The sequence below is a fragment of the Miscanthus floridulus genome, chromosome 3, assembly GCF_019320115.1.
Source record: "Miscanthus floridulus cultivar M001 chromosome 3, ASM1932011v1, whole genome shotgun sequence".
In the NCBI taxonomy this organism is placed as follows: Eukaryota; Viridiplantae; Streptophyta; class Magnoliopsida; order Poales; family Poaceae; genus Miscanthus; species Miscanthus floridulus.
Window position 1 is genome coordinate 114,526 of NC_089582.1, and position 17,230 is coordinate 131,755.

The 17,230-nt window shown below is 42.9% G+C and overlaps 2 protein-coding genes across 2 annotated transcripts; both read right to left on the minus strand.

The window, feature by feature from the left end:
• Positions 1–709: 709 nt before the first annotated feature.
• LOC136544728 (ATP-dependent DNA helicase 2 subunit KU70) lies at positions 710–11,243 on the minus strand. Its single transcript, XM_066536791.1, has 19 exons — positions 10,880–11,243; positions 10,661–10,738; positions 10,199–10,315; positions 9,235–9,349; positions 8,225–8,330; positions 7,795–7,912; positions 7,619–7,702; positions 7,493–7,551; positions 6,270–6,403; positions 6,141–6,184; positions 4,742–4,818; positions 4,079–4,226; positions 3,323–3,384; positions 2,727–2,787; positions 2,532–2,624; positions 2,347–2,464; positions 1,692–1,794; positions 1,258–1,450; positions 710–966 (listed from the first exon to the last, which is right to left on the minus strand). Exons 1-19 carry the CDS (start codon positions 10,940–10,942, stop codon positions 853–855), a joined length of 1,887 nt encoding a protein of 628 aa, XP_066392888.1. The 5' UTR covers positions 10,943–11,243; the 3' UTR covers positions 710–852.
• Positions 11,244–13,353: 2,110 nt separating this feature from the next.
• Positions 13,354–14,718, minus strand: LOC136544729 (histone H1-like). The gene is made up of 2 exons (XM_066536792.1): positions 14,422–14,718; positions 13,354–14,242 (listed from the first exon to the last, which is right to left on the minus strand). Exons 1-2 carry the CDS (start codon positions 14,596–14,598, stop codon positions 13,643–13,645), a joined length of 777 nt encoding a protein of 258 aa, XP_066392889.1. The 5' UTR covers positions 14,599–14,718; the 3' UTR covers positions 13,354–13,642.
• Positions 14,719–17,230: the final 2,512 nt, after the last annotated feature.

Here is a 17,230-nt window from a genome sequence, read left to right on the forward strand (position 1 = left end):
AGGACCAGTAAGGCCGCCTAGGATGCCGCTGAATCTCGTCGAAAAACTCAACGAAGAGCAAGAGGGGTTGAGAGAGGGGAATTAGGGCAAAAGGAGTTGATAGATTGGTTTATATGACGATCGGATAGATGGAAACAAAATCGGCCATGATTCTCTCATATATATAGAGGGGGTGGTCTTATCCCAGTAGAAAACCTCTCCGATACTTAATCTCCAAGTTTCCCATGAGTTTGAAAGAGTTGAGATCGAGTTTGGACTCTCCCTGATTCAGACTACGAAAATCAGAAGTTCTGACAGGGGGTCAGAAGTTCTGATTTTCGCGCAAAGCCGGCACCTCCAGGCGAACATCAGAAGTTCTAACGAGGGTCAGAAGTTCTGATTTCCGCACAAAGCCAACACTTTTAGGCGAACATCAAGTTCTAATTTTCACACAAACTCAGAACCTCCAAACGAAAATCAGAGGTTGGGGTTAGAAGTTCAGGTAAGGTGAGATTTTCTTAAGAGAATAACTCCTTCATCCAGACTCCGAATTAGACATTCCTTATATGTTTTTTGACCGTCTCGATGAGAGGAACGCAATGATGAAGTCTATTTCACATTTTGACAACTTCACAAAATGGACAATTTTGATTGTCAATCAGAGTCTTTGGTCTGCTTGCTCAAAACAAAGACCAGAGGAACTGACAAAACAAGGTGAGATGCGGTTGAATTCCTTGCACGTGCATCCAACATATATGCTAGTAGTAGTCAATTACTTATCAATTATATCATCCCGTCAGGTTCAAAACCAAATGGACAGCAATACAGATGACAGCCGGGGTCTGAGAAAGCTAACAGTTCGGATTCGCGGCTTCACTTGCCCAGATGAGTCAAGATCCTGCTGACAAGTACCTCTTTCTTACCAGAAACCGGGAGGTCATGCGCGGTCAGGTAGGATTTCAATTCCGCCGCCGTCATTTGCTTCAGCTGCAAATGACAACCTCGGAATTTAGAAAACAATTATAGTAACCAAACAATATTGTATAACATGTCAATGATTATTGGCAATTGCAAAAACTTCAGCTCTAAATTCATTGGCAAATTTCACCTAGAAGTGATATGCTGAATTCTAGTTGCATGTATACTCAGGAGACAAATTTTTAATTAACTTTAGCTTGTTGCTTAAGAAGAATTTGAGTGCATTTAGTGTCTGCAGAATAAATCCAGTGCCTCCCCGTTTATGGATATGGATCTTGCTAAAAGGATCTGACTACTCACTTTTCCATTGTCTGCAAGTTCTGCCCAATCATAAGCAGCACTTATCTGCGCAGCTGCATCAGTGATTTCCTTCCTCTTTTTTGAAGCATCACCACGGGAAGCTTTCCCTGCTGCTGCTTCTGCCTCCTCTTGGTCATAATTTTCACCATAGACTGAAGTCTTGAATTCCTCAATAGCTTTGACTACCCCTGGCCTGAGATAAGAATAGCAAGGAACATCCCACACAAGGCACAAATAAGATAAAGAGATAACTATTGCAAATTGCTTTTATATAACCAACAGGAATTCAGCTTGTTCAAGCATTCAATAAGTTATGCTTCCATCTTGTTGTGCCCTGTTTGGGAAGAGTGACATCACCAACAAGATTACCTATTTCAAAGAGAAAGGGAGTATATAGTTTAGCATGCATATAAATAGACAAGCAAAAGAAGTACCTAGACAAGCCTTCTTCGTCAGGCAGGGTCTCATCCTTTATATCAGGCATCTCATCTTCGCCTAAAGCTAAGGCCTCCAAGATCCCATAGTGTCTTTGCAAAGCTGTTGATGTTGGACAACAGAAGCCGTATCAGAGCATGTACATGTGACTGAATTTTGTGTAATTACGGAAGTGATTCGCAAGTGAATAAAATGCTTGTTATAATATACATCAATGACATTTTAGCCCAACAAGCAACATCGCATGTTCAACAAGCACTTTTCAAATATTGAGCATTTATGTAATCCACCAAAAAAAATGTGCCTGCAATAGGTCTCCTGATCTTCATTAGAGCATCATCTGGTAAATGTAAATACTTTTCAAAGCTATGGAGCATGTTCATAGTGGAGCCTAAAGTAAAGCAGATGATTCTAGATGTTGTGGGCTTATAGTTGACCCTAGACTCTAAAGATAAATTTCTGAAGAAGTTTATGCCCAGGTTAAGAAGACTTTTTCAATCACTTATGGCATGAAACATTTAAGAGGACACAATTTATTCTTGTTCTTCATTTTGCACTCAGCTTTAATATGAGCTAATAAGATAGGGTCAAATGCAGGAGGCAAAAAGATAGCTTAAGAGTAGCATTGTCAATAATGACTTCATAGCTATTTACCTGGGTTAGCAAATTGGCATGCAGAGAAATTTTTTAGATCAATACGTTTGAATAGATTCGAAGCTTTCTTGATTTGTTCATCTGTTGCACGTGGTGCATCATCATAAGTCACATGAACCTGCAAACCAAAGTAAGAAAATTAGCTTAAGGTGATGGTAAAGTTAAACTACAACGCCAGTCCTTACTTCTTCAGGATATCTAATATCATCGGAGTATGGAAGATAGATCATGTGCATGCCAGGCGGTTCAAACTGGCCACCAGAGGAAGTAACCTCTTCCTGTTTTATTGACCAATATAGACCAGAGTTAATTTTGAAAAGCATATTAGGATATATTGATATCAAAATGTTAAATAGACATGGTAGGACAGAATCCCTCACTTGAGCAACAAGGGCTACGAGCTGTGGTCGAGTTGGATTCCCATAAAATGCAAGTGCAAACCTGAAATCATACACATGCTATATTTTACATATATGATTGTTTAAGTAAGTCCATTTTGTTATAGATCACCTCGCCATGTCTGGCTCTCTTGCCTCAACTGGCCTAGCATAAAGTTTGGCTACCTTACCTTGCCCACCTAAGAGTTTCTTGACTTTGAGAGAGACAAATTTACTCTCCCTAACAAGGATTTCCTTGTTCACTGCCAAAGGTTGGTTAAGCAAGGCATGGAAACAAATTATGGCCAACGACTTGCTTCTTGAGACTCAAACTTCCAGACTAACAGCGGCATGCAATTGCATGTCACGGTACCAACCAGTTAACCACAGCTGGTGATGTGATATGTTTTACTGTGCGTGTATTGCATAATTCAAAGCTACTGCAAAATGTCATATAAGAGCATAATAACAATTTACAATGCACTAAGATGATTCAGGCCAGCTTTATCCACATTCAGAGTATTTAGTTTTCTTGATTCAAAGTATTTTCCTTATACAGTTGCTCAAAAAAGGCTGATGGGAAAATAATAGTGGCTAACCTTCCAAGACGTAACATTGAGCTATGTAAAGCAACGAAAACACAAGTGCTTCCAAATATACGCTGCATGAGAGCATAAGGGTGAGCCAACTATCTGATAAATGCACAATAAAAGAAAAGAACACATTATATGGAAGAGCCTCAAAGAAATAACACATAGAATCCTATGGAAGAGCCTCAAAGAAATTTCTACCTCACCTAGAAAACTGCTTTAAGTTTGAACTATCTGTTGATGCATAGCCTTAGTTCTATAGTATGTAATCAGTTCTTGTGTCCCTTGCACATTCTTGTAGTTTTGGTATTGCAGCCCTCTTGTGCAGTAACCCATTGTTTGCCTAAACTGAGTAACAATTTATTTACTACACTAGTCAACGTTCAGTAGGGTCCTCTACTGTCCTTATATGGCCAAAGAATTATTTTGGTTCAAATTAATAATAACTAACATGATGCAGACAAAGTGCTAACTCATTGTTGAAACAAAAGATGAAATTTTATATGAGAAAAAAAATCACTAAAGTTGGTTTAGTATGCACCTAAATACCAAATCAAGTTGGATACTGTGTTCACTTCATCCTTCTACAATGAAAATATATATTCACGAAGAAATTCTTTAAATTTTGAACTTATATTATCTGCCAAAAGCTCAGAAGCAAGATGACATGGAAAAAATAACGATATTCTCAGCATTAAGTGGATAGTTGCAGTACAGCAGCAAACTACAACTGGACACTGAAGCAATCCCAGAAGAACACAATACCTGATCACTCGGATAAATAAATGTCGATGGTCTTAAGTTATGATAATCTTTCAAGCAATCCAATGGCTTGAAACCTAAAAGGCGAAGATGATGGCTTGCAACCCTTTTAACCTCAGAGAGTTCATGTACAGAAAATTTGACAATTGTGCTGCACAAAAAAAATGCATGAATGGATAGTAAAAGTGAAACTAATATATAACAGTGTAATCCAACACAATGAAATCCATCAAAATACTAGTGCAGCCAAAACTATCTTGCAAGGCATGCATGCAAAAATAAGCTTCATGATCTTGCAATATGCAATAGACTTTCTAAAACATAAAAAAAGGTGTTATCAGTGCACAAGTGAGGTTAGTTTGCGATTTGAAACTTAGAAGTGGTTTCAGAGCCATCCATGTCTGCGAATTCTCAGTGCTCCATAGGAATTCATTTCTTCCATCTGAAAACATGCTCACATGCCAGCTCCCATGGCTTTTCTCAATATAATGTTTAATAATGATATGTTCTAAAAGGTGTTTGAAATGAAATTGTTTTGTGCAAGAGTGCAGTTATAAGTATCCTCCTTTTCAACCACATTGATATAGATAGCAAGAAGATCATACAAGTCAACAGTAAACCATCACCCAAAGATCATACACGAGTGCCAGTGTCGTGTGTGCTTACTCATTGTACATCTGGAAACGTGTCTGTGCATCCTGAAGTAGAGCCCCAGTATCATTGCATATGAAAGACCTCTCAGCCTGCATAAACATTCTAGTTATTATATCTTATATGTGGAAGAATCATAAAAGTAACATTGGTCACTAAATAAGACTCAAACCCAACTTAACAATTGTATATGGTTGTGCATCCAAGCAATCATATGAATAGACTTTTGTGTCATGTTAAAAGTCTCTAGGCACTACAATAGTTCACAAAGAAGACTTTGAATTATGGGCCAATTTCCTTTTTGGTGCGGTAGATACCTCTCATCTCAACAAGAATTAGCCTTACATATTCAATCAGATCAGATCACTGATAAACTTTAGCTCCACAGTCATATATTCATGTGGCTTAGCTATTCCTTTGCAGTCTCGTCCCATCCATTAATCAAGGGAACTGGACACTAACATATGTGCCTGTAGATTTTCAGTTTGGTTGTTACTGGTTTTTGCATGTTATTATCTGGTTGTGAAAGAAACACAGATCCACAGTTTTTTAAGAAAAATCACAAAAATGTATTGTAGAGTATCCCAGCACTTGCAAGTTATGATAATGTATATTATACTGTAGAATAATAATAAATAAAATAATTTACAAGTATTTTTTTCATTCCTCTCTCGACGTGTATAAAGTATGGCCGATTATTCCGCAATTCTATACCCATGTCTGTGATAAGCGATAAACTGTGAGGAGCTCAAGATTCAACCAGAGCGAATCCATTTTGCAGCAGGGGGACTGGGACACTATATACTCAAAGCCATACTGCCATAGAGACATTAACATAAGAGAGTCCACCTGCAACATAAAGCCCCTGAGGCGATTTTGACCCATGCAGTTCAATACTTTGGTAAGCACTAATGCAACATTTGAAGGTGAAAAAAAAGGATGACCAAAACCTATCAAGGGTACCATTATAGAGAACCCCCCCCCCACCCCCCCCCTCAGGGTACAAGATAATGCCATTCATAATATGGGTTTGCGAACAACCTGATATATATTTGTATTATCGATGATCCTATAATGTCAGCAATCTCAAAACAAGAGTATTAGGCCAGAAGTATGCATGGTCATTATGGTCTGTGTTGCTGTGACCGGTGAGGTGGTTTACAACTTTTTCTACTCCCTCCGTTCCAAATTATAAGTCGTTTTGACTCTTTTGGTTCATCCATTTTGCTAGATACATAGCAAAATAAATGTACCAAAAAAGTCAAAGCGACTTATAATTTGCAACGGAGGGAGTATGTATCATGTATGAATTAACGACAACTTCTTTCATGAAAGACAGTAAACAAAACTTGTTCACAGGTCAAAGTTTAACCAAAGAAGAGCAACATGGAACTGATTTTAATCATATGCTCACCTTTAATGGAAGGTTACTTAGTGAATCAAGCCATGTGATTGCCCCTAAAAAAATAATCAGCGTATACTTAGATGTTTCAACACCAATAGTTTGTAATAAAGCATGAAATAAACCAAAGTCAGAGCATGCCTGGAGTAGTAGGACGGACCAGCGCATATGTATTCACTTCTATGCACACATCATTTGTGATTGCAAATGAAAGAGTTTTGACTCTGCGCTTCTTCATTATTCGTTTTCTCAGTTGATTAGTCATATCCTCTAGCCTTTAAAGACATAAATGAAAAATTGTGGTTTCCTCAGTTGATTAGTCATATCCTGTAGTCTTTAAAGACATCAATAAAAAAATGTGGAAGAGAGAGAATTTAAACTAAAACGTCCATTCAGAGAAAATACAAACTTCCCAAATGATTAGAGATCAACAGACCAGCAGCATAGCAAAGCATAAAAGACCAAGCAAGACACAAACATATGGTATAATTTTTAACATACTCCTGCATAGCTCTATAGCTGGAGTCTACAAAACCTCTATAGAATAAAACAATCATTTTTAATAGATGCACTAAACACAAATAAGTAATTCATGTTCTACTATTGGATAGTGGATAGTAACACAAGAAACCCACAAAATATTGTATCATATAACATCAAATACATGGATAACTCTGTCCGATTTTTTCTCAAACACGGAGGAGAGCTGCACATTTTTATAATAAGAAAAGATGAGAAAAAAAGAGGGGGGAGGGGGGGGGGGGGTAAGGAGCCCCCACGAAAGAAGACCAGCCCATACACACACACACACACACACACACAAAAACACTACAGCAGACTCACACACTGACAAAAGTCCGTGCAAAAGTGCCCTCCATGACAGAATTTTTGATAGAGGTCAAGGACAAGTCTACATGAGATACTGCTATGAAGCTGTGGTGCATAGTGGTGTGTGGTTGGTGTTTATTCCCGTGTGTAGAGGGGTGGGTGTGTTCAATTAATTGCAAAGCTCTTGCCCTCTGTTCAAAGAAGAAAAGACAAGTCCAAATGGAAACAAAAGAGAGGCAACTGTGATTTCATAAAACATGCTCGGGCCTGTTTGGTTGTGCGTCCAGGCATAGTTGCTTGGCCAGGCAGCAACACCAGGCCATCGATTTTGAGCGCCTGGCGGATGGGATCGCTGCCTGGCCAGCACCCTGCCTGCAGGTCATAATCCAAACAGCCCTGTTATCTCCGTTTATAACTCAAGTGTGAATGTCTGATTTATTTGTGCTAGGAGATTGTAAGAATAAAGTACGGTTAAATAAATATCATCTAAATCCAAAAAATACATAAGTAATATTGATGTTTCAAGAATATAGTACCTAACACCAGCAGATGGCAAATACTCGGTTATCTCATCCCCATCCAGACCAATTAAATCCTGGGCAATTGGAGCTGTTCAGCAGTTAGCACATAGAGAAGAGAAAAAAGCAATTATGGAGACTTACTGCATAAAACAGGGACATGTCGAACTGCTCATCAGGCCGGCTCAGTGGAAGAAGTTCAATAGACAGGCCAAGATCTTGTGCATCCTGGAGAAAAGAAAGTATTGTTATGGTAAACAAAGGACAAGAAAACATTTTGCGATGTGCTGGCAGCATGCAGTTTTAAATAGAAGAATTGCCTTTGCACGTTGAACTGTTGTCCTAATCATATCAGTTTTCACTGCTCCTGTAATAGTACCAAAAGGATCATCTTCATTGGTGAATATAAGAATTCGTTTACTGACGGTCTTCACAGATCTGAAAAGTTTCAAATGAGGAACATGGAATGACTAGATTCAGACAGGCATTAAGTGGTGCAATTGAAGGAAGACAAAGCACTATATGCATGCTACATTCACTTTACCAATCAAATACCTACACAAACTGATGCAGTCTAGTTTGTATAACGTGAACAAATTTTAGCTTCACTGAGTGATCCTACATGAAAGGTTGATGTACAAAGGCTACATAACATGTCAATAGGCAATAGCCCCCACTAAACAGCAATTTGTTATTGGATGCAAATTACATGACACTGCTCAAAGGCCAAAAGAAGGGAAGTAGTCATACCCCTTGGGCAGCAGAGCCTGAGCAACCCAAAGAGCATTATACAGGGTATTCTCTCGAGATCCAGATGTTATTCCATATCGACTTCCAATGGTGCTCATAAAAGAATCTGCAGTTAGTTGAAACAAAGGTTTATAACCAGAAAAGAAAACAGGATTGCTAACTTTTCCCCCTATACATATCTATCAATCCAGGCCAAACGAAATTTATATCTATATCTATATATCTTATAAAAGCGGTCCACACTACATATCTATCTCTCCATGCAAACTATCCACGTCTGCAGCCCGCTAGCATGCAATTATGAAAGCTCTCTCTCCATGCAATCTACCGACATCAGCTAGCCACAACACCTATTAACATGCATTTAGTTGTCCACATCAGCGAGCCACATCATACAGCAACATCCATTTATGATAATCTACCCCTCCATGCAAGCTTTCCATACCAATAAGTCACATAAGCCAATAACTATAGACCGTCCCATTTTCATTCCAAACCATCTGCGATTCCCACAGCAGTGTGCGGGGTATCCTTCTAGTTAACAAGAAAATCTTATGAGTATGATAATCTAGGCAGTATATACTGTTACACACTACACTGCGTCGAATTTGAGAACATGAAACCAGCCTGATGAGAAACTATAATGAGATTTGAGATTTATTTTTTAATTAAGTCTATATGTCTTATGTTTAGACATGTGAAGTTTTACTCACGAGTTATGAACTAATGTTACAACATAAAAGGCGGTAGACTTTCTGTACTTGAGAAAGTGGGTGGAACTTGGAAGCAATATTAGTGACATGGGAAAAACAGGGAGACCCAAACAAAGACACTTGTATGACGAAGAAACATCACTGCACCCAAACGAAATCAAGGATTCTACTGGACGATAAATAACTTTAGCCAAAAATATTATCCACGAACCACATCCTACTGAAAAAAGTTGAGCATGCATATCCCTCAAACTTTGACCATGTGTCACCAAGGAACAATTCATACAGTGGTATTACCTTCTATGGAAGAAAAATCTTTGATAAGTTTTGCAGTGGGTCTATCAAGTTCTTCTCTGTCTCCAACATTATAAACATAAACACCAGCTGAGTCCTGTAAATTCTTCTTCTCTTTCTGCGAGTTGTGAGCAAACCGGATCAAGGAACTGGGCACTATGCTTAGCAATATCTGTGCAATGGTTCTACTTTAAATGCTATCAACACAAAGTTCATGAATAGTGCAAGGGACCTAAGCAGGCAAAGTTGAATATTTGTTGAGAAATGACTAATAACTAATACAAAAAGGACAGTTGCATAGTTAGCTCATTATTTCACTTTTAAGAAAATAAGCAAAATACTGCAACCCATCTGCATCTATATTAAAGAAACTGTCATTCCTGACTCCGACCCTCTCGTGTCTTACTGGATGCAGCAGCACTTGAACTGTATTATTTTCGGCTTCATGCTCGCTAGTCATCAAGCTTAGTGCCTTAGTTCGCTCTATGCAGTAAATAATAAGTAATGTTGGGGGTCACTGAGACACATCCAGTGAAGCTTTCAAATTTTGCCTATTGATGTTTTCTGTTAATAATTAATTGCAATCTAAAACTGTGTTTAGATTCGTCTCACAACACACTATATTAATATTATATTTTCTAGGTTTATAAATGAAGTTACAATAGAAACTAGTGGTCACATTTGTGTTGTTATGAGCATATGGCCCTTTTGGATACCATTTTGGTTTCCAATATCCAATTATTTGACAGGTGGTAGTAATGATATATTGAGTAAAACTGGAAATGTGCAAATAGAGTTCTAACATAAAGCAAACAAGAGTTGACAACATGCTCTTTCCTTCTTGCACTCTTACGCCCCGCAGATGCTTGCGATAAAATCAAAGTAACTCAAACAGGAAAAACAAAACTGCAAACTACAAAAACTGCTAGAAGCAGAGGTGTATGCTTACTGATTTGAGAAAGCTTACAGTGTTAAAGAAACATATTGCGACTTCATCGTAAGATCTACCAATAATTTGTGTCTTTAGAGACTCTGTGATGCAGCTAACAATGGTGTGGAAATGTGTCTCCTGCTTTTCATTGTCCTGAAAAAAAATGTTACATTGTTATTTAGTAATGTCGCAAGCCCCTAAAAGAATGTCAGGGCAAAACTTGGCCACATAGACTGAATAATTGGATACTGACAAAAGGGCAAACTGACAAAGTAGTACATTTAGCATTGCATTACCTAAAGGTTATGAGGAGTACTCATCAGTTGCCTTCTTCCTAAAATCCTATATGGCGATGGATCACAGACAAACTACTACTAGCGAAAATCCAGAACAAACTTAATGATCCAACTTCAGACTAGGTCTTAATTTCCAAATAGAGACATAAAAAACTGATACCCAGAATGTCAAATTAAGTGGCGTAGAGTAATTGTGCCTCACCTGGGTGGTAGCAGGGGTGAACATTTTGGGCGAGGCGTCGACAAGGTAGACAACCATCTCCTTGTTCGCCTCCCTCTCCTGATTCCCCGAGCAAGCAATCCACAACACGCGAAGAATGCGGCGCCGCAGCAGCCAGCAGGGTCAAATTACTTTTCAGAACACTGCTCCAATAGAAGGGGGAAAGAAGAAGAAAAAACGCAGGGAAGAGCCGGTACGAACCTGGACGGTGTCTTCGTCTTCATCGCTGTCGTCGCGGAAGATGCCCTCTGGGTCTAGGTCCATGGCGCCGGCTTCCGAGCGAGGGGTCAGGCTTCTGGAACTGGAAGGTTCTAGAAACTCGCTAGGGTTTAAGACAGAGCAAAGGGACGAAGGGCGCGTGGGAAGGGACTACTGCTGCGCTTGCTCTGTCTTCTCGAGGAAGAAACAAAGCGAAACACTCAGCAGGGCCTACGGCGCGTCTTCTCGAGGAAGGAGGAAGCGAAACTCAGCTGGGCCTACGGCGCGGGCCAGAAGCTGCGGATATGGCCCATGGGCCAACCTACACACGATCGGGGCGACCGGGTCAGGCACGCGGACGACGAGGCACGCGACTCGATGGTGGTATGGCGCTCGGAGGCACGCGGACGACGACGGCAAGGCACGCGACTTTTATGGTGGTATGGCGCTCGGCGGGGATGAGCTCGTCGGCGGGGAGTCGGTCGACGGGCAGGCATTCGCGGTAGCATAGGCGGAGCTAGCTAGGTGGACAGGTGGTCCATGGACCACCCTAAAATTTAGCTCAAGAAACTACAGTAGATAAGCTCTTTAAAATCATGAAAATTACACATGGATCACTCTATAATTTGGTTTTACATCTATAGTGAACCACCCTTGCTCCAGATCCTAGTTACGCCACTGCGCGGTAGGGAGGCAGCCGGCGAGACGACCCTCATCGGTGGAAAGGCTCTCGGCGGGAGGAGGTCATAGGAGCGGAAACAGCCGACGGAGAGCCAGAGGCGCTTGAGGACCATGACGATTGGCGGGGAGGCCCATGCATGACCGAAGGAGCGGACCAATAGCTCAGGTGTTGTTTAGTTGCACTTCATTTTGCAAAAATTTTCAAGATTTCCCGTCATATCGAATCTTTGGACGCATGCATGAAGCATTAAATATAAATAAAAAATAAAACTAATTACACAGTTTAGACGAAATTCACGAGACGAATCTTTTAAGCCTAATTAGACTATGATTGGACACTAATTGCTAAATAACAACGAAAGTGCTACAGTACCATTTTCCAAAAAAATTCGCGAACTAAACAAGGCCTCATTAGAAAAAAAGCGGTGGAGTAGCCAAACGCGTATAATAAATAAAGTAATCAAAAAAGAATATTAATTTTTTTTTATATTTGTATTTCTCAATCAAAAACGAAATGAGTTTTTTTTTAGACTGGGGAGTATACCTGGAAAAAAAAAGGAAATGTTACTCGTTCAGAAAAGATAGATTTTACCTTTTTTTTAGAATTTGATAAAGACTTAATAGAGCATTGTTATGTTATTGCTAACATTAGCTTATATGTTATGATGATCACAGAAAAAATTATAGCTTTTAAATTTTATAGAAATGATAAAAGATAAATAGATATGTACCATTCACGTTGCTGTTTTCTATGATCGTTTGATTTTTTTTTTCTTCAGTTGCAACGCACGGGCATATTTGTTAGTAAAAAAGTAATCAGAAAAGAATATTAATTTTTTTATATATTTGTATTTCTCAATAAAAACGAAATGGGTTTTTTTTGAACTGGGGGAGTATACCTGAAAAAAAAAGGAAATGTTACTCGTTCAGAAAAGATAGATTTTACCTTTTTTGAGAAAAAATAGATTTTACCTGAACACTCTCCAACGTCCAACGGGTCGAGGAAAACCGACCACGGATAGGTGGGCTCGAAACACAGCCAGCCAGAAATAGAAACCCATTTCCGTCCGGTACGTGCCCACCTGTCCATTCCCCGAGAATTCGAACGCCCAGAGAGGCAATGGCAAAACACGGACGGGTCCCCAAACGGAAATCTCCCGCCCCCTACCCAAAAACGGCACCGTTCGCTGGTACGAAACTCGGCCGAAGCCGAGGGTAAGCCGGACATGCATCCGCAACGAGCGCGCCTGCCTACTCGTCCCCTGGCCGCCACCGCGCAACGAAACCGCAATCCGCTCCAGCTCATCCCGCCTGCGGCGAGCGCGCCTCCCCGTCCACGCACACCACGCGGCCTGCCAAATCCCAGTCGCGCAAACCAGAATCTCTTTTGGTTTTGGAAACAACGGCGCCGCTCTGCATTCTGAAATGCCAATCACGCAAACCAGAATCCTTTTGGTTCTTTGGGAAGTATTAATATGTAAGCAAAGCATGATTCTAGAGATTTCGCCAAGATTCCAGCGTCATTTTCGAACAAATCCCGAGCCTTTTCTCCGTATATGATGATGCTACGAACCTTCTCTACATCCAACAAAATCAACTAATCCAACAATTGAACGAAGAACCCGATTACAATTGCAGTCAAATGCAGAAACCAGAACCAAGCATGATGCAATGCTAGGATCCTCCTCTAAAATCCAAATCCAACAAAATCAACCAATGCAGGAATTGAACAGCAACCAGGAATCCAAACACAATCCAACCAAAAACGATCTGACAGCATTACGGCAACAGTCCAGGAATCATGAAATAGCATAATAATAATACTATTATAGCTTAACTCGATGTTCATCATACAGGCAGGGAGGAGCATGAGGACTGATCGCACACGATCAACCATCCCACGTTTTTTACAGACAGGCTACTACCCTTTTGAAGGCTCTGAGGCTCATGCCGGAGCTACTGGCGAATCTAGGAGCTACTGACAAGACGGATCAAAATCCAGATAGGGAGGGGGAAATCTATACTATAGGCCGAATGGAGCGAGGGAGGGGGTGACTCCGGCGCCAAGGCAAGCAGGCAGGCAGCCTACTTCTTGGCCTTCCTGGCCGCGCCCTTCCTGGTCGGAGCAGCAGCGGCAGCGGCCTTCTTCGGGGTCGCCGCCTTCTTCTTGGGCGATGCCACTGCCTTCTTCTTGGCGGCAGCAGCAGGAGCAGCAGCCTTCTTGGCTGCTGCCTTGGCGGGCGAGGCCTTGGCGGAGGTCTTGGCGACCTTAGGAGGGCGCCCGCGGGGCCTGGGCGACGCGGAGGCGGGAGCGGGAGTGGCGGGCTTGGCCTTCGCCTTGGGCTTGGGCGACGCCGCCGCCTTGGGCTTCGCCGCCGTCTTGGCCTTCGCCTTCGGTGAGGCCTTGGGCTTGGCCGCGGTCTTGGCGGCGGCCTTGGGGGCCTTCGGCTTGGCGGCGGCCTTGGGCTTGGCGTCGGTGGTGACAGGGCGGGCGGCCGGCAGCTTGAAGGAGTTCTTCACCCTCGTCAGCTTGCCGGCAGCAGCGAGCTTCTTCAGCTGCACGGTCAGCTGCTTGCGGAAGTTGGTGGGGAGCTTGCCGCCGTGCTTCCCCTCCACGTACTTGGCTATGGCCACCGAGCTCGACCCGGTCTTCTCCTTCAGGGCAGCGATTGCCTCTGAAATCATCTGCAACCAGACCCAAAAAAATGCATCTCAGATTCAAGATCGATTTCGCGATGATAACAAAAACCAGCGCCAAGACCGATCCAACAGATTCGTCATCAAAAACAAGCAATCGAAAAAACCAATCCAGCGTTACAACGAATCAGCTCGATCGCAACGGACTAAACCACCGGCGCTCTCACCTCAGCGTAGGGAGGGTGCGCCGCCGGCTTCTTCCCCTTGTCCTTCTTCTCCTTCGGCGCCGCCTTCTCCTTCGGTGCCTTCTTCGCCTTGTCCTTCTCCGCCTCCTGGGCCGCCGGTGCCTCAGCCTTCACCCCTGTCACCGGGACCTCGGCAACTACAGCCTCTTCCGTCGTCATCGCGACTATACCACTACTACTCTCCCAACCCTCTCCGGAACTGCGCGTGCGCTGGTGCGTTCGCTCGCTGCGTCAGCGGCGGCGGCGGCGGCTGTGGGTGATGACTGGTGAGACCGGAGGCGAGGACGAGGCCGCTTAAATAGCGGAGGCGACTGGAAAGGCTCAGGGACGTAGCACCGCGCTGTGATTGGTCGAGCGGGTTCACACGCGGATCGCTACCCCGCCGTGTCTGCAGCTCCCCGCGGACCGTCGGATCCGCCCAGATCCAACGGGTGGGGACGCTCGCCTCGCGGTGGCTCGGATGCTGCCCTCCTGGGTCGACGCCAGCAGACGCGAACCTGTTCAATCTGTGCTTCTCTCCTAGATCCTCAAGCTCACCTCTCGCGACGTGATCCATCGTTTCTCTTGAAACTCAGTGTGTTTGTAGGGGACTAAATTGTCTTTCAAATGCGAGTGGTTTAGTCTAATTTGGTTGATAATTCAGGGAGAAATTGGGGATTCAGTGAGGACAGGTCTGTTTGGGGGAATCTCCGTGCAAGTGTGCTTCTCTTCCGACTTTGGGGCACGAATTCTCCCGGCGTAGTCAACCGTTTCGAACCAAATTTGGTGCCGACATGGATCCCAAAATTATCTTTCGAATGGGAGCAATCCCGTTCGATTTGATTGAGAATGGACTAAGAAATAGTCGATCAAGTGATGGCAGGTCTGGGCGGTGATTCTTGTACCCGGGGCTGTCACGATACAGCGTCTACGGGCTCGCTTTGCCGTGTACCACATAAAGAGTGTAGGTTCAGTTACATACACCCAGAAAAAATTTAGATTAAGACGCGTCACGTATTAGTATGTAGCATTATTATCAGAATCAAACATGAGGATACTAGTGAATAATAGATTCAGCACAAAGGGGAACAGTGATCAAGTTCTATAAGCATATATTTTTTTCTTCTAAATGTCCAAAATTTTCAAACAAAAATGGATAATAGCCGCGTGATTTCATGTTGAAAACAGCAAAAATGCATAATGGAAATTAGATCCATCAGTCAAGAACTTGTTTTTAAAGAAGTGGATCGGAGTTTCTTACTTCGGACTTGCTTGGCAAAGACAACAGATTCCCATGGCAAAGCTGGCATTTCCTGCTTCTCATCGGATGCTTTCGTGTAACCACCATCATTGAATCTTGCTTACTCCTGCCAAATACAAGATTTTTTACTAGTTAACAACGATGGATGTGACATCAGCACACAAGTATATACTTTGATAACGCGAGAGGAATTAAGTGAACATATCAAAGTATAGAATGTTCAAATGTAAAAAGAAAAACATCATTCCTTTCTGATGGAATGCTCGAGTGATTAACTGGGCATATCGATGCTAGATATAGATGTCGAAAGGTCTTTTAAGCTGCTATGCAAGCACGTTGGTTCTGAAGTCTGCAGTGCTCACCAAAATAGGAGTCAACATTGTACCAAAGTTTGCCAATGTCGAAAGTAGTGAGCAGTGAAATTGTATTAGGAAAACTTTAGGCATTCAGGTCAGTGTCCCATGTAAGGCGTTCAACATTTTTGCTCCTTTTTAAGCAAGTTGGGTGACACGGGGAGATGTTCTATAAAAATTGAGTAGTTTCCATGTAGATTACTCTAAGAGAGAGAGAGAGAGAAAAACGCAGCTAAGCCGACAACACATAACTACAAAGAAAGAGAAAAAAGAAGAACGATTTGTAATTCAATTCACGTCATTCGCCACCGCTGACCTCAGCCACTTCCAGCAGGCCAACAACACCCTCGATGTTGAGCCACCCTACCCACCTTCTATCGTCACCCTCCTACATGCCCTCTACTGACTGAGCCAATCGCTCGTTCCCATTGTTGACCTTCCCCGCCAAACATTCTCCATCGTAAGTCACAAGATGTTGTCGTCACCTGGCCTACCTACTCACCCTGACTCCAACCATCCTCTTTAAGATCAATGTCCTTCCAAAACCTAAGACCGCAAATCTCCAATCCCCAAAACCATCCAACCCTAAATCTAGGGTTTTCATTCTTCTTCAACTACACATCGCAAGATCTAACTTCTTCTTCAACCCCAAACCACCATGCCTCCAATATAGGAGTGAGAGAGAAATAAAGAAGGGGAAGAAGAAAGAAGGTTGACTTGCCTGGGGTATCTATCGTAGTTCGCCGCCGCTGCCACCAAAGTCTATGCTACTTGATCTTATCCTCACCAGATCTAGAAGGGAGAAAGAGTTTGGATCTGGGCCGCTAGTAGTAGCACCGCCGGATTCGCACCTGGATGCGCAAGATACACATCTAGACGCGTCGGTGGTGGAGGAAGGGGAGTTGGATCGCTGGATCTGTGCTCGTTGGTAGGGAAGGAGGCGAGGGGCCACCGGATCCACGGTGTTGGAGGTGCTCCGACGATGGTGGTGGCGCCAGATCCGCTTGATCATCGGGGTGAGGGAGAGGTCGTCTACCATTGCCGCTGCTAGAGGTGTCGCGCCCACGGCGGAGGGGTCGTGCACCCGCCACGCCGCTGCTGAAGAGCCACGCCCGTCGTGTCGCCTCCATCACGCCGGAGAGCCGAGCTAGGGAGGGGGAGGGGGCGCGCGTGGTGGGCGCCCCTTGTGTAGTCGAGG

Coding starts and splice junctions, on each gene's coding strand:
- LOC136544729 (XM_066536792.1), bottom strand. CDS start 14,598: ATGACGACGGAAGAGGCTGTAGTTGCCGAGGTCCCGGTGACAGGGGTG. Junction 14,243..14,421: donor CGCACCCTCCCTACGCTGAG/GTGAGAGCGCCG, acceptor GTCTGGTTGCAG/ATGATTTCAGAGGCAATCGC.
- LOC136544728 (XM_066536791.1), bottom strand. CDS start 10,942: ATGGACCTAGACCCAGAGGGCATCTTCCGCGACGACAGCGATGAAGAC. Junction 7,552..7,618: donor ACATGTCCCTGTTTTATGCA/GTAAGTCTCCAT, acceptor CCAATTGCCCAG/GATTTAATTGGTCTGGATGG. Junction 2,788..3,322: donor TCAATGTTACGTCTTGGAAG/GTTAGCCACTAT, acceptor GTATGATTTCAG/GTTTGCACTTGCATTTTATG.